At 46.3% G+C, this 14,795-nt stretch overlaps 2 protein-coding genes and 2 non-coding genes across 7 annotated transcripts in view; 3 read left to right on the top strand and 1 right to left on the bottom strand.

Moving 5' to 3' along the window:
- Positions 1-987: 987 nt before the first annotated feature.
- Positions 988-8,461, bottom strand: SIRT4 (sirtuin 4). Of its 2 annotated transcripts, none has more exons than XM_015643785.3 (5): positions 8,411-8,461; positions 5,733-6,238; positions 4,788-5,082; positions 3,495-3,698; positions 988-3,043 (listed from the first exon to the last, which is right to left on the bottom strand). In XM_015643785.3, the coding sequence occupies exons 2-4, from the start codon at positions 6,230-6,232 to the stop codon at positions 3,546-3,548; spliced, it is 948 nt and encodes a 315-aa protein (XP_015499271.1). In that variant the 5' UTR covers positions 6,233-6,238; positions 8,411-8,461; the 3' UTR covers positions 988-3,043; positions 3,495-3,545. The 2 variants fall into 2 exon arrangements, with proteins under 2 accessions (XP_015499271.1, XP_015499273.1); XM_015643787.3 differs by lacking the exon at positions 8,411-8,461 and adding an exon at positions 8,164-8,337.
- Positions 8,462-9,714: 1,253 nt separating this feature from the next.
- LOC117245215 lies at positions 9,715-9,855 on the top strand. The gene has a single exon (XR_004499643.1). It is a non-coding gene; the product is annotated as a U4 spliceosomal RNA (small nuclear RNA).
- Positions 9,856-10,489: 634 nt separating this feature from the next.
- Positions 10,490-14,795, top strand: part of PXN (paxillin) — a 49,349-nt gene continuing 45,043 nt past the window's right edge. The window contains exon 1 of one of the 3 annotated variants that reach the window (XM_033518151.1): positions 10,490-12,244. In XM_033518151.1, the coding sequence (XP_033374042.1) occupies positions 12,190-12,244 (55 nt within the window). In that variant the 5' untranslated portion in view covers positions 10,490-12,189. Of the gene's footprint in view, positions 12,245-14,120; positions 14,311-14,795 lie in introns of those variants that run through there. The other 2 variants (XM_033518150.1, XM_033518152.1) reach the window with 2 other exon arrangements.
- On the top strand, positions 10,517-10,657 carry LOC117245214. Its single transcript, XR_004499642.1, has one exon. It is a non-coding gene; the product is annotated as a U4 spliceosomal RNA (small nuclear RNA).

The raw sequence follows: 14,795 nt of genomic DNA, 5'->3' as shown, positions 1-14,795 counted from the left end.
AGACCAATTCGAGACACTCACACTGTTGCTTTTCCTCTTCAGGCTCAGCTTCTTTTTTTCTCTGCCATTGTCTAGTTAGTGGTGCAGAAGGGAAGAAGTGCAAAAAGCGGTACTGGGGTATCATTCCTCAGTGAGAAGGGACATGACAGGGAGCTGCAGACAGACTTGCAGGAACAGTCTGGAACAGTGGTTTTAAAGCCCATCTGGCTTCACTCTGCTGTTTCCCTGCAAAGGCTGGGAAAGTATAACATTCAAGGCAGTCACAGGGGAACAAGCACCCTCTAGATGGTAGATTTAGTCACCTTCACTCCACTGAACCTCCCAAGTTCTCCATGCTCAGGGTTTTGGGTCATTTTCCAGAAGTAATGAACAAGCAGGTGTGTCAGTAGGAGCAATCTGACTGTAAGATGTGGGAGGCTGCACTTACACTACAGGCACCAAACCCTCTGGGCCATCTGCATTCTGTGCTGCCCTCACTGGAGCTCAGAATACCTTGCATACTGAATTATATGAAATACCTTCCTCAGGCTGCTGGACTCAATTACAGTTTGCTCTGAGAATTTGCCCAAAAACAAAGACAAGATTTGCCAAATAGGAAGTAACTTTTATTTCCTTTGGCTAATTCTAACCCCACTTTCAGAAGAACAGATGAAAAATCCATTATCCATCAGCTCTTCTATCCAAGCTTCAGGAGGAACAGCTGTAAGAAAAAGAGAAGAGCAAAAGCTGTCGATTCAGCTAATTTCATGTTGTGGCTTTTGGTGTAGGAATTTTAGGCTCTCTCAGGCATTTCTCATGTGAGCAAACTTCTTAATGGTATCTTGGGGAACATGTTGAGAAGTGAAGTCTGATCCTGCTTTAAATGTAACAAATTTTAGTAGTGCTGGGTCAACTTAGCAGAAAAAAGAAGGAAGTTCTTCATCTCGGCATCATATAGTTGTTGTAGATATGCTCATTAATATGTAATAATAAACCATGCACAGAAACTTTAATGTAATGTTCATTTATTGTAAGTCATTGTCCTGGTGGCTTAAAAGTATAATCAGCAGAGAGTTGGGGTAATGACTCATCTGAGAGTGATGCTGAAGAGACACCCTGACTCCTTTCCCACAGGCTCAGCTGCAGAACTGGAGAGGAGGCAGGGGTAGATGTGGGAGGTTTAGTTACCTGTCACAAAACTTATTCCAAGACTTGTTCTAGACTGCTTGGCAATGCTCCTACACCTTCTCAAAATGCTGGCTCTACTGGCAGCCTCTGGTTTTGACACACCAATGTCATGCGAGTTTTAAAGAGGGGGAGAAGATATGGATAGTGAGAAACTCAGCCCCAACTCCTCTGCTAAGGAGGCATCAGCATCTCTTCTTACAGGGATAAGCCCTACATGAAAACATGGTGTATGTAGAGACTCTGCTGTGCTTTAGGCATGATTTCTGCAATAGCTTTGGTTGGTGGGACAGCTGTACTCTGGACAGGACAGCTAAAGATAGAGATGTATCTGTGAGCTTTGCTCGCTGCCAAGCAGCAGACACCTGAGTCATTGGGAAGTGGAGTCACCATTCAATGAGAGCAGAATGCAGGTGGGAGTCCTGAACTGTTCCTGCTTGGCTTCAAGGTGAAGCTGTCTCTCCTCTAACCCAATACAGCCAAATCCTGAAATTTGTTGAGCATCTTAATGCCCTCCACTTTCTGCAAAAATTGGATGCCTTATGTATCCCTTAGATTCTGTGCTTTATTTGCTTCTTTCTGGCAGGGATTTGAATCGACAACAAAGCAAAAATGAACTTTGCATCCTGTGGTCAGTTGTCCTTGTTTTGCTACTTGACCTTTTAGCAGATAACTCTGGCATCCTTGTTTCCAACTGTTTGTTACAGTTCTTGTCAAAATATTAGTCCAGGACATGTTACTTGGAGTAGGAGGGAGCTCTTGGGAAACCCTGACAATTAAATCCCTCAGAGCTACAAGGGAGGAGTGGTAGTTTCATGAAGAAGGTCAGGTCAAAAATTCCATGTTCTAGTTTGTACCAGGTTCTGTGTTTTACTCTGTAAATGGTTTGATAGGGCTTACAATACCACCATCCTCAGGATCAACAAAAAACCACTATCCAGTAGTGATGGATCTCCTGTTAGGAGTGTGGAAATTGCACCTTTCAACAGAGAGTACCTCCTGAGGGAGACCTATTGTACAGATTTAATTGTATTTCTCTCTTAATTTATCAGCTGCTAGTAATTACAACCTGCATTTTTGCAATGGAAAAACATGAATTGAAACTGGCTACTGAGGTGTACTTAAATCATAGGAGGGAGAGAAAATTTCAATGCAAATAGTCTCGATCTTTTAAACAGTTTTGATTCCTTAGCTATTCATTAATTACATAACATCTTCAAAAATGCATTCTGGAAAATGTAGTAGCCTCACTGAAAGTAGGGCTGGTCAGATTAGCTTAAAGTAACTCCTCTGGCATCTCAACAATAATTAATTTTTAAAGGGGTTGGATAGGAAGCAGTTTAGCTGCTGCTGTCAACTGACACTTGAGAGAAATGCTGACTTTCCCTCCTCGCTGGAAGATGTCAGCCTTATAGCCTGTGCTTCCAAATAATCTATTTTGAAGCTTTTTTCTTTTAAGTGACAACTGCAGTTCCTCTTGCCTCTTTTTCCTCTTTGCACACTCTACAGTATCCCACCAGTGACACTGGACTCCCCAGCAGTGTCCTGGTTTCCCACATTGCCCTCCTGTGCTATAGCCTCAAACTACCTGATCAAAATCCCTGTGCCCCTCTTCTCCTCTGAGGACAACTCTAAGAACAGTGTTTTATCCTCAGATGTGGCAGTCCAATTATCCTGTCCCAGTGAATGAAAAGGCACTGTTTACAACGCCAAGGTAAGGCAGAAAAGTACTTTTCTTTATCATCATTCTGTTTCCTGATACGTGGAGATGGTTCCAGTGGAGAGAACTGGTGAGGCTGAGATGTGCGAGGCTTGCTGCCCTCTCCTGGTGCCCTCAGTGGCCGTGCACTGCATCTCACAGCTGCCTCTGAGATGAGTCCTGCAGGAGAGGAAGAAAGAAGGTGCTTTATCGACTGAATTGATTTTTTTAAACAGCAGTGTTTGATTAGGATTAGCTGGACCAATTAAATCAGGAACAGCTTTTGAACTGCCAGTTGCAAAGGCAATGGTTGTGAGCAGGTTCTCTGGAACTACAGGTGATCCCCTGTAGTTTCCTGATAATAACAAATGGATTGGAATTCTACACTACTGAGTCTTCTGGATACTCCTACCCAATTCTCTGGGAGTGCTAGCACTTAGTATGATTTTTGTTTATGATCATGGGAAATGGTATCATGACCAACCAGAGCAGACCAGTTACAGACTAAAATTTACAGCCACCTTTTGGTGCAGTGAGGGAACATTTTTCCAGTCAGCACATCTCAGTCTCAGCATTTGCCAGGAACCCATATTCTTACCCTGTAAGGTGACTAACCAGGGAAGGTACTCACCTTGTAAAAATAACTTTAATCCTGATGTCTACTGAAGCTCAGCTGGCTGGGTCATGTGCAAACAATCAAAGGCAGCAGCTCTCCACAGCGGGAATTCAACTTTAAGGATGCAAAGTGATCTAACCTGGTGGGCCCAATGTTAAGGACTGCAATTGGCAGCTTCTTCTCCCGGGCAGCGAGAGCAAACCTGTAACCAGAGTACACCTGCAGGAGTACCAGAAAACAAAATTACTGGCAGCTTAGGCAAAAGAAGAGTAACAGAAAGGAATGAAATAGTTACTGCTGGCAATGGGAAAAGGGCTGTACATACATGCTGTGTTAGACAGCTGCACTGAGCTCAGGTAGGAAATGTCTTCGTTCAGGAGTGCACAGAATAGAACAGCTTTTAACCACTGTCAGTGAAGGATTTGCAATTTCACAGAAACTGAAACTTCAGAGCAGATTGAAGGGAAATGTCCTTGTCTTTTAGTAAATCTCCATAGCAGTTTTTATTAGTTATCACAAGGACTTAAATGCTGCACTTTGATGATTCTTGCATGGCCCAGCTTAGGTAGTACAAGAACAAACCTAAGGCATTTCAATCATTCCTGTACAGAGGATTATAAGCTTAAGAAGTGCAAACTCAAGGATTGTATCCAGTATCCCGAAGCCAAGAGAACCACAATCAGGCAGCCTTGGTTTTATCTCCTTCTGGGAGTTTTTTTTTAATGTAATAGAACTTGTTCCTGGAAGAATTTATCTTATACAAACACCATGCAGAAGCTTCTATGGGTTTAGAAACCCCTGTTGTTTAGCTACCTTACCTTACAGATAAGAGAAAACACATTGTGATACAAAGGACAATCCCAAGCAGCAGAGATATTTCAGCTCTCTTATTGAGACTTTAATAAGGAATGAGAGGTCCTAAAACTTGGTATTTTACACAGTGTGCCATGAGGACTAAAAAGCTACCAAAGGCTAAAAATTTCAGGTAAAAAAAAAGTGAGGAATTAATTGTGTCAGGTATCTTGTCTTTATAGACAACTGTGACCTGATAGATGAGGCAGCAAAGAGAGATCTCAGTGGAGGTATTTACAGCAGCATGAAGTAGTCTGGCAAGAGAGGGACAAGGAAACCCGAACGGGTCACCCATAAAGCCAGATTCCAACCACTGTAAAAATAAAATACAAAGATGCTCTGCAAAGGCTGATCTGATCCACAAGCCATTTGTAGCCCTAAGCTGTGGGACCAAGGATCATTGCAGGCATAGCAGCAGAGAAGTAGGAATGCAGTTTGGGGGACAGACCTACTTACCTGCATGGAGGATCCTGCTACCAGCATGGAGTCTGATTCTGCCAGGCGCTGGTGTACAAAACTGACTTTTTCCTGGCTCACTGTGTCTCCAAAGAACGTCACATCAGGCTTCAGGATTCCACCACACTTACGGCAGGCTGGGACTTGGAAATTGCGCACCTGCTCATCCGTCAGGAAGACATCCCCATCCGGAGCCACGCCAAACGCTTCAGCTTTCCAAGTAGGATTCAGAGCTTCAAAGTGCTCCTGGAGCTCAGAACGCAAGATTCGGTCTCCACAGGCCAAGCAGAAAACCCTGAAATTCAGAGCAAGGTCTTAATGCAGTTTCATGTCAGCTGAAGATCTGGAGACTAAATGATTCCTTAGGAGGCCTGTCATGATTTTCCACATTTATTTACTAAATAGTACAGGTCAAGGAGATGTCTTTCTACTCTTGCTTTATAGGAATGCTCTAGAGGAAGTGCTTTCAACCCTGCCATGCATCCTCTCCCAGTTCAGGCTGTGCTTTTTCATCTAGAAATTTTGGGTGATGCCAGCCAGGGTGATGGCCCTTCTCCAAGTCCACACATCCCACGCAATTCTGGCACTATTCACTCTGCTTAAGGTGGATAATCCTTGCATTCTTATGATCCCCTTGTTCTCCTTACTAAGAGGACATTTACTGTAGCAAGGACAGGGTAAATGGATGCAGGTTTCAAGGAAAGTAATCCAATTAATGCTCCAAAAAAACGGAGTGGTAGTCATGTTTCTTAAATATCATGCTGTGAACAGCACTGGATTGTGATCTTTTTCTTGATCTTTTTCTCCACCCCAGCACAATACCACCTGTCATCTCCAAGAATGCAGCATGGAGATGCTTTTCAGTTTTGCCTCCTTTCTCAGCAGCTGACAGTGCATCTGCCTGTCAGTCACCCACTGACAACAGCCCTGTGCCAGCAGCTCTACCTGTGTGTGCAGCCGTGCAGCTCTGTCATGCGCTGGCTCCCGGCCTTGCTGTGAAGGGCATCCACGTTCTGGGTCACCAGCCAGTGCAGCTTGCCCAGCTTCTCCCAGTCTCTCAGTACCAGGTGTGCTTTGTTTGGCTGGTGGGAGGAGAACTGGGGCCAGCCCACAAAGTTCCTTGCCCAGTAGCGCTGCCGGGCACTGGCGCTGCGGATGAACTCAGCGTGCTGGACAGGCCGTCTGTCTGTCCTGGCGTAGAGCCCAACGCCCTCCGAGCGGTAATCGGGGATCCCTGACTCTGTGGAGATTCCAGCTCCTGTCATTACAAACAGCCTCTTGGAGTTAGAAACAAAACGCTGCAGCTCCTCCACTTCCACAGGGTCTGGGGGCAGACAGGCTGGCACGAAAGTCAAGTTTGGAGAGGCTCTGGATACAGAATGGGATCTGAAATGCTGCAGTCTGATGGCTCTGAAAGCTCCAGACCACTTCCTGGCAGGGAACATATTCAGCTAAAAGGCAAGAACAGAACACATAGCAGGTAAAAGAAAGCAAAAACCATGTCCTTAATGCTATTTGCTTGCAATTCTCTGGAAAATTAAGCCGTTAAGTATTCTTTGCTCTCTTTTTAGTAAAGAAACAAATTATTTTGGCAACATTAACTAAAACCCACCATCCAAGAAAAAGTTGTGTTCTTTTAGAAGAGAGGAACACTGAGTACAAAGTTAACAGCCCAGACTTGCAGGGTTCATGCTGTTCTACACTGGTGTGAAGGATGGCTGCCTAAGAGAACTTGTAAAAAGCCCAGAAAAACTTGTGCACGTGAAATCTTTCCCAGGTACGTGCAGCAGGCCAGAGAGGAAATGGCAGGAAGACCAAGCACCTCTCCCCAGAAGCACTGACTGGTTCTTCCCCAGAAGATACCTTTGGTCTGCACTTACAACATTCTGCTTGCTCCAAATCAGTCTTTTATATTTTCCCATCCTTTATACTTGTTGTAGGAAGGGAGAGAAAAACAACCTTGAAATGTTGTTTTTTTCCTGACAAAGGCCTTAACTGGAGCTACCCTGCGTGGTGTGTTTTGGTTTTTTTCATTTTTTTTCAAAGGCCTCGTGCAGCAAAGGCCTTGAAATGGGACTGAAGATGATTAGGGCACTGCCTAAATGCCTCTGGCACATCCTCTTTTGTGGATGCCACCTCCCCTGAGTCAGTGGAGAGCTGGAGGGGCACTACTTTGCTTCTCCAGCAGACACAGGGGCTTTCTGAGAGGAAAGGGATCATCCAAAGTGTGTGGGGCAGAAAGCCTGGCAGGTAGGAATGGGAGATAACCTGCTTTAAGGGAGGAATGACATGCCCTGCTGAGGACAGGCAGGTTGAACAGCTTTGCTGTTAAGTAGCCTGGAATTGTGTGCAGGACCTGTTGAGACACGAGTGGATGGGTTTGAACTTTGATTTTGTTTGCGTTTTCCAGCAGTCTGCAGTTCTTTCTCCATCTTGCTGTTTTAAAACTATTTTTTCTGTGTCTCTCTATGGTTTTGCAAACAATGTACAAAAAGCTTTGAAAGCAACAGTCCTGAAAACTGACTGGTACTTCTGCCTCCTTAAATCTCCCTGAGCAGGGGGGCTTGTACAAGATGTGCCAGATGGAGGAAGAACTTTATTTACCGATAAAAGGGAACAATCTCCTGAACATCTAAACTTCAGATGTATTTAAATATCGCTCCATTTACTGACCTAATACTAGGGCGCAAATGAGGGTTAGATACATCTGAAGTTTAGGTGTTCAGCTCCAAGCATTGTGATACTAAATTGATGTTAGTGGCAAAGAGTAGATTTGGCTCAGTTAGTCTTCAGTTCTTAAGGCTTTTTGTCATCAGCAGTTGAAATGCAGGGAAGATTGGACAGACTCCATAGTCTGAATTGCTTTCTGTATCTAAGCAGCGATTCTGTTTGCAATGATTTTTGCTTTGTTTTGCTGTTTAGCAGGAGTTGTGTTGGGCATTCCCGAGAAAGAGGTTTAATTTCCCATATGAATTAATTAGAAGGGACAAAATCTCCCAATAAACTAATTTGCTTTGAGAGTAACTTGTGTCATGATGCTCCCCAAAGGCTGTTAAGCCAGTTTGATGGTAATTAAATTGCTTGAGCTGATGAAAACTCTTCATTCTGGCCCCTTATCATCAAAACATCTCTCTGAAGGAAATGTTCAGAGGCAAAATGAAATAGAAATGTAATAGGGGTTGGCCCACAAGAGAGTGAAAGCAAAAATTACAGATACATTTGAAAGCTGCTGTGAACCATGTAAAAACTATGGAAGAGAAAATGTTAAAGGCTGGAATATTTCTTGCCAAATACAAAGTCACTTTTAAAATGGAAGTGCTCAAATTAAACAACAACAACAACAAACTACATAACAAGTGAAACTCTTTAAACGTACCTACGGAGATCTGAGGCTAGAGTTTGCTTTTAGCACACACCCAAGATGTTCCACAGAAAAAGATCAGGCAAGGTTAAAGGGGAAGATAAACAGGAGCCTACAAACGGCTACAGGCCAGAAACCCGAAGGGACTCCCGAGTCAAATGGACTCTCAGGTGTCTCTTGCGCTGTGATAGCGGCGGGGTGGCGGCCGAACCGAAGCCTGTCCCGCAGTGACAGCGATGCCGTGAATAACGCGAACACTCACCTCTCATGGTGCCGCCGGAAGCGCCCGGCCGGGCCGGAAGGGGAGCCCGCTGGGAAATGTAGTTCACGGGGATAAAAAACCACCCCTAAGCACAAAAACTACATCTCCCATGCGTCAAAGGGGGGGAAAGGTGTTCCCCACATCCTAACACCTGAGACAATTAGAAACGCTGAGAGCTTCATAGCACCCTCAAGGAAATGTGTAAGGTTAAAATCCGAATTTATTTGATACAAATGCATGTGATAGCTTTGATAAAATGCATTGTAGATGCTTGTGCTTATAAAAAATGCATTTTCTTTTAACTGATACGAACATATTTTAGGCTTAATATATGACTAAATAAATAATGGAAGAAAAATACACTGAGGGCTCAGAAAGACAGCTCTTCTAGCTCGGGAATTAGGGCAGTGCCAACCTGTCTGCTGCCGACTCTGCATCCTGGCAGGAACCCATCGTGCCTCTCTGCTTGGTGCGTTTCAGTCTCAATAATCACCTGATAATTTGTACAGTTTGCCTGGCAATAAGGAGTTTGCTTTTTTTTTTTTTAAATTTTTCTTCAAATGAGACTAATTTTTCTGAGGAACAAATAATATGAGGGAGGCCAGACTGCTGTGCAATAGCAGCCTGGTGCACTGGATGCCCAGCAGTCTTACGGACAACGAGCTCTTTCTAAATATTTGGATTGCTTTTCAAATGCATTCACCAAAGAGCTCTTGCAGAAAGTTTTAATCCATTTATTTTTTGTGTCTTACAGTTGTTTCAAAGACCAGCTGAGCCAGCAGTTGGTAATTTTGTGATCCCAAGGAAGAAGCGCATCCTGCTCGCTCGGTCTGCAGTGCCACCCTGCCCGTCCCTCTGCCCCTGAGTTTAGGAGTGCAAACTTCTTTTTGGCAGCGTCGTGAGTCTAAACGGGTTTCAGTGATTTATACTTCAGGACTTTAAACCTGTTTTAAACTGTTGGGTGATGACTTTTCCCCCTGGTGCTCCTAGAGACTGTTCCCCCCGCGCTCCGTACGCTCCCTCCCGGCACGGAAAACGGCGATTTTTGGCCAATGGCCCCAACTCTAGCAGCGCTTCCCGGACGCTCATTACCATAGTGCCCTCCCGGCAACCTCCGCGGGTGCCGCCGGTGCCGCCGGTGCGCGGTCCATCCGTCCGTCTCCTCCCGGTGCATCCCCGGCGGGCGCGGCGGTGCGGGGCTGCGGGCGGGCCCGGCGGGCGGGGGGCACCGGGACCGGCCCCAGCCGCTCTGAGCGCGGCGGGGGCTCGGCGGCCCCGGGCCCGGGAGGGCGCTATGGCCGGGCAGCCTTGCGCAGTGGCAGTATCGTAGCCGATGAGGTTGTTCCGAGGCGCGATTATTGCTAATTGAAAACTTTTCCCAATACCCCGCCATGACGACTTGAAATATAGTCGGCATTGGCAATTTTTGAGAGCCTCTTCGGAGGCGGATTTTGTATGGTCAAAAGATAGATGGACAGCAAAAAAAAAAAAAACCCAAAAGAACCTCGCTGATGTAATGAGTTGCTCCATCACAAGTGGTATTTATCCAGCATTTGGGATTCTTCACTTCTCATGTCACTGATCCGTTCCTTCTTCAGCACCTTTAAAAGACAGGAACCGAACTCTTATCTAAAAGCGCGCTCAGTTTATTAAACCCAGTCTTTTGTGCTCTCGGTTTATTAAACCCTGTCTTTTTCTGGAGCGGGTGGTGGGGATGCTCGGGAAGGACTCGTGCTGCTCTGGGGCTCAGCGGCGCTGTGGCCGCTCGGCGCTGCCCGGGGCTCGGCCCCGGGGGTGTCCGGGCTCGCCACGGCGGGGACTCGCGGAGGGTGCGCGGGGGCGGGGCGGCCCCTGGCTCCGCGCGGGGCTGCGCCGTGACGTCACGATCAATTTGCATATTGCCTCCCAGCAGCCTTCGCGGTGTACCGGGGGCCCGGAACGGAGGGCATAGCGGAGGTCCCCGGTCTCGGCGGGGCCCGGAGGAGCGCGGAGCTGGCGGGCGGCACCGCTGGGAGGGCGCAGGGAGGAACGGGCGGGCCGTGCCCCTCGCCCCGAGCGCGGCGGCAGCCCCGGGCCGAGTGGAGGCGGCGGCGGGAAAGCCCAGTCAGCTTTGCGCAGTGGCAGTATCGTAGCCAATGAGGTTAATCCGAGGCGCGATTATTGCTAATTGAAAACTTTTCCCAATACCCCGCCATGACGACTTGAAATATAGTCGGCATTGGCAATTTTTGACAGTCTCTACGGAGACTGAATATCCTGGTGAAAAATAGACTCAGAGTGCTAAAATCTTTGGAACTTCCGTTTTAGTCTTTTGGCGGATCTGTGGCTCGAGGCTGCCGGGGTTTATTACGAGAGGTAATGCGGCTTTTGTTCGTTCAGTTCCGCCGGTGTTTGCTGCCGCTAAAAACGGGGTTTAATAAAATGAGGGCGCTTTTACATATAAAGCTGGTTTATTTTTCTCTCAAAGCTGCTGAAAAAGGAGCCGGTCAGTGAAAATGGATGTGGAGGGGCTTAGGTGCTGGAGAAAGGTTTCTGGAGTAGCTCTTGTTGAGCAGGATCCTTAGGAGAGCTTAGCCTCACAGCAGGCAGAGAGGGACCTGGGAGGAGTGGAAGTCTGAATCGTGCTTCCCTAGCTGCTGAAGTCCTCCAAAACCTATTAGGGAACACTTAGTGTACTAAGTACTGTAAACTCCATTTTGTGTGCATTTTTTAATTGACATCACTTGCTTTAAGGAAAAAAAATAGGAAAAAGCTCCTTACTGTCAAAGAAATCACAAACCTTTACTGTGGAAAAAGCAGCTGCTTTTTTCACTCCTATTATATAAGTAATTATAATTATTTCTAAACTCCTATAATATAAGTAAACCCCACCCTTTCCTAATTTGCAGCAATTTGATAGCTAAGCAGACCCCACAGAGGGGAGACTAATGACCACTGCACACAGCTCTGCTGAGGCTCCGCTGCAGCTGAAGCAGCTGCCCTCCATCACTGTGCATGAATGAGATGTACACTCTGCTGCTGACAGATTGCCTCTGACATTCTCTGTATGGGCAGACGATCAGATCCACGTGTGCCATCTGGATGCTCCTGCCCTGCTGGTTAGACCCTGAGCTGGGCAGCTACTTGAAACTTTGGAAGAGTAGAAAATTTTGTAGTGAACATCAGTGTTTCCTCTTAATAATTTTTTTAATATTTTTTTTATGACGTTCAGTCATGCTGGGGTATTATACACAACAGTGACCAAGAGTGACAGTGAAACCTCATAGATTTCCTTCATCCCCCCCATTTGTTCCTATTGACAGCAATATCAATTGCAATCAAACCCTGAAGCATAGGGATGCCATTACCCTTTGGCAGAATAAGCCACACTGGTAAATAGCAAAGACATATGTAGTTTGCAGTGATTTATACACTTCGGGTAATTTCTTGCTTCTTATAAACTCTGTTGATAAGTATTGGGTTTATCACTTTATTAATTTTTCATCTTTGCTGCCAGAATTATCTGTGATAATGCCCAGTTGTGGTGCTTTCAATCTTCATAGCAAAGTCACATCCTACATCTTATGTCAGAAACCAAATTTGTTCATTTTGCTCTAATAGATCTTTTCAACAAACATGAAGTTGGACCTCAAATGTCGGAGCTCCATCTTGTGATTTACTGCTATTGCCTGAAGTTTAAAGCTCTGATTGATTTTTTTTTCCCTTGCATTCACCTGAAGAAAGAGCTAAATCCCCTTGCATGATGTTCACGTGGCACAGCACAGAGGGCACGCACTGCAATGAGGGAGTTGTCATTGCTCTGCAGTTTCAAGTCACTCTCTGGAAAGTGCAAAGGTAAGTTTTAAACACCCTCACAAGCCAGTGTAGCTTTATTTCTCTTCTCTGACATAGATCACAAATAATGATGCTTTTCTTTGGTGGTATTATGAAATGAGCTTGGATCACTCCTGTTTGGCAGCCAGTCTGAAATGGCAGACGACTGGTGGACAATTAATCCATGGACACTGAGGGTCTTGTGTGTGGTCAGTGGGTTAAGCTGCCTTCTGAGGGACTCAGTCTGTAACTGGTAAATGACTCTTCGACAAGAGGGAAAAATGCCTTGTGCAAGTACGCTGGACACAGATTGCGTGGAGACAGGAAGCCCTAAAGTCCAACCTTTTGTTGATGTTGACTCACTGTCTAACTTCATTTCCAGTTCCCAGCCCTGTTTCCCATCAGCAAATGGGGGTGGTAACTTCTTGTTACATTTCTGTGAAAGACAAGGGTGAATCGTAATGTGTCTCAGCCACAGGGCACAGTGTAAGAGGAAGGTCTGTGTATTTCTAGCAGCAAGCAGTGTTCACCAGTCAGGGATAGTCTGAGGCAGAGAGCAGGCAGATGATGAGGAAACAGGAGTTCAAGGCACTGGGAAGGACAGGGTAAGTTTAACTTGAGCCCACACCACTGAGAAATTGTCCTGGCAGCTGTGGTTTTCTGCCCCTACTCCTTCAGCTCTCACAGGAGGGTTAGGGACTGGCAATTTTAAGTAAAAAATGTCAGTGTGTGTGTGTGTGTGAAGAACTCAGTTATGAACAGCACCTGGCTATGAGCACGTTGGCTTTAAAAGCAGTATGCCTAGAGGATAGTATCACTTATGGGACAGCCCTGCCTTCCCACCTCATCAACCCTTCCAAAGCAGTGCTGAAGCCATAGACAAAGCTTTAGAAGCAATTACTTTATTTTTTTAATACTGAGCAGCTTGGACACAACCTATTTCTTGTGGGTGCAACCCTAACTGGTACTATGACAGCTTAATTTCAGCCCTGAGACACAATAGAAACTGCTTTCTTGATTTACATTCATTTCCAGACTCCCAAAGGACACCCTAGGAAGCTGAAAATAAAAACTGCATGCTGGGCTACAATATGAACAGAGCACAGTAGGCACTTCATTTATGCAGAGGTAAAAATACAACCCAAGTTGAGGCACATGCTTGTCACATGTCGCTGGAGGAAACATACAGATCCCAGGGAAGGACATGTTTCTAATGACCTTAGGTCTGCTCTGTGACCAGTCAGCACTGGTGAATGCATCCTGAAGTTGACATTGTACAGCCAGTGATGGATTTTGAGAATATTTAACAGTGCCTCCAAATTACATTTTACATTTTGCTGAGGGAGACCAGCAAGGGCGATACCAGCTGAGATATTTGGCATGGATGGTGAAGCATGCAATGAAAGCCTTTGCTTATATTTATGCTGTACTTAGTAAGGATATTATTTTCTGACAAGTCCTGGATTTGGAGTAAAAGCTGGAATGAATTTCTTGGAGGTTGTTCACTATTTGTAAGCATTGGCTGGGATGAGGGAGGAAAGATTTCCCTGCCCTCCTAGCGATAATTCCCATTAAAGCATGACTTAACACAGGAAATAATGATGTCTGACTTGTGCTAGCAGGGGAAGCTGGTCATGTTTGTGCCTAGAGAGTGAAAAATACAGCACTGGAGATTGCTCACAGCTGACCTCACAGTCTGTTTTATTCAAAGACACTCTAATCTCAGCTCAACAACAGGACATGTGCTGTTCAGTCCTGGGAACATTCTCTGACTTGATAGTAATTTTGTAAGGAAAAGAGCTACAAGAGTCATGTTTCCTGGATCCTCGGCAGTTCCCACACTGATATTATTTGGTGTGTCTCTCATCAGATTAAGAGGCGAACACTTGGGTTGAGCAACTGCGTTTACTGCCATGTCAACTTGGCTGGAGCACAGTGGGAAACAGTAGCTCAGATGAGGAGGGTTGAGCTGTGCTGTGGCTCGAACAAAGCAAGGACTTTGCTGCCTTGCAATGTTGTTTTATACAGGTTTGAGAGGAAAAGCACTTGGGAAATGATGGCTCAAGATCATCACATGAGAAATCCAGGTGGGCTGTTACGGTCTTTGAACAGCAAAAGTGGCTGGTGACTTTCCTTCATGGTGGCCACAGCTTGTGGAAAATTGTCTAGGAAAGGTTTCTGCCGCCCAGCTTCCCTGAGATGGGGAAAATCAGCTGAGGCTCTGAAATGTTTGTTTCAAGGTTTTGGGGCACAGCCCCACCGCAGCACCGAACAAGCCCAGGGGGCTGCATCACTGCTCGGGGAGGACATTGCTCTGGGAACGGCTCCTGCTCCTCCAGTGAACAGCGCAGGGTTCTTGTCGCGTTCCTGCTCAGTGTCGGACGCGCGTGGGGCCGCAGGCGAGCGGGCGGGCTCCTCTGCAGCAGGACAGGCTTCGCCCCGGGCACCGAGCCCCGCGGGCGGGCGGCTCAGGGCTCCGCTGCCTCTCCCGGCATTTCCCGGAGCGCTTTCCCAGCCCGGGCCGGCCACGGACCCCGCTGTCCTCCCCGCGGCGGCCGCCAGGGGGCGGCGC

The sequence above is a fragment of the Parus major genome, chromosome 15 (genome assembly GCF_001522545.3).
Source record: "Parus major isolate Abel chromosome 15, Parus_major1.1, whole genome shotgun sequence".
Lineage (NCBI taxonomy): Eukaryota > Metazoa > Chordata > Aves > Passeriformes > Paridae > Parus > Parus major.
This window is presented reverse-complemented; position numbering and strand designations above follow the sequence as displayed.

Bases quoted from the DNA above. Each gene is read 5' to 3' on its own strand.
- SIRT4 (XM_015643785.3), bottom strand. From the start codon at position 6,232: ATGTTCCCTGCCAGGAAGTGGTCTGGAGCTTTCAGAGCCATCAGACTG. The intron at 5,083-5,732 runs GTAGAGCTGCTG...TCTGAATTTCAG, and splicing joins CTGCACGGCTGCACACACAG to GGTTTTCTGCTTGGCCTGTG. The intron at 3,699-4,787 runs GTAAGTAGGTCT...GTACTCCTGCAG, and splicing joins TAGCAGGATCCTCCATGCAG to GTGTACTCTGGTTACAGGTT.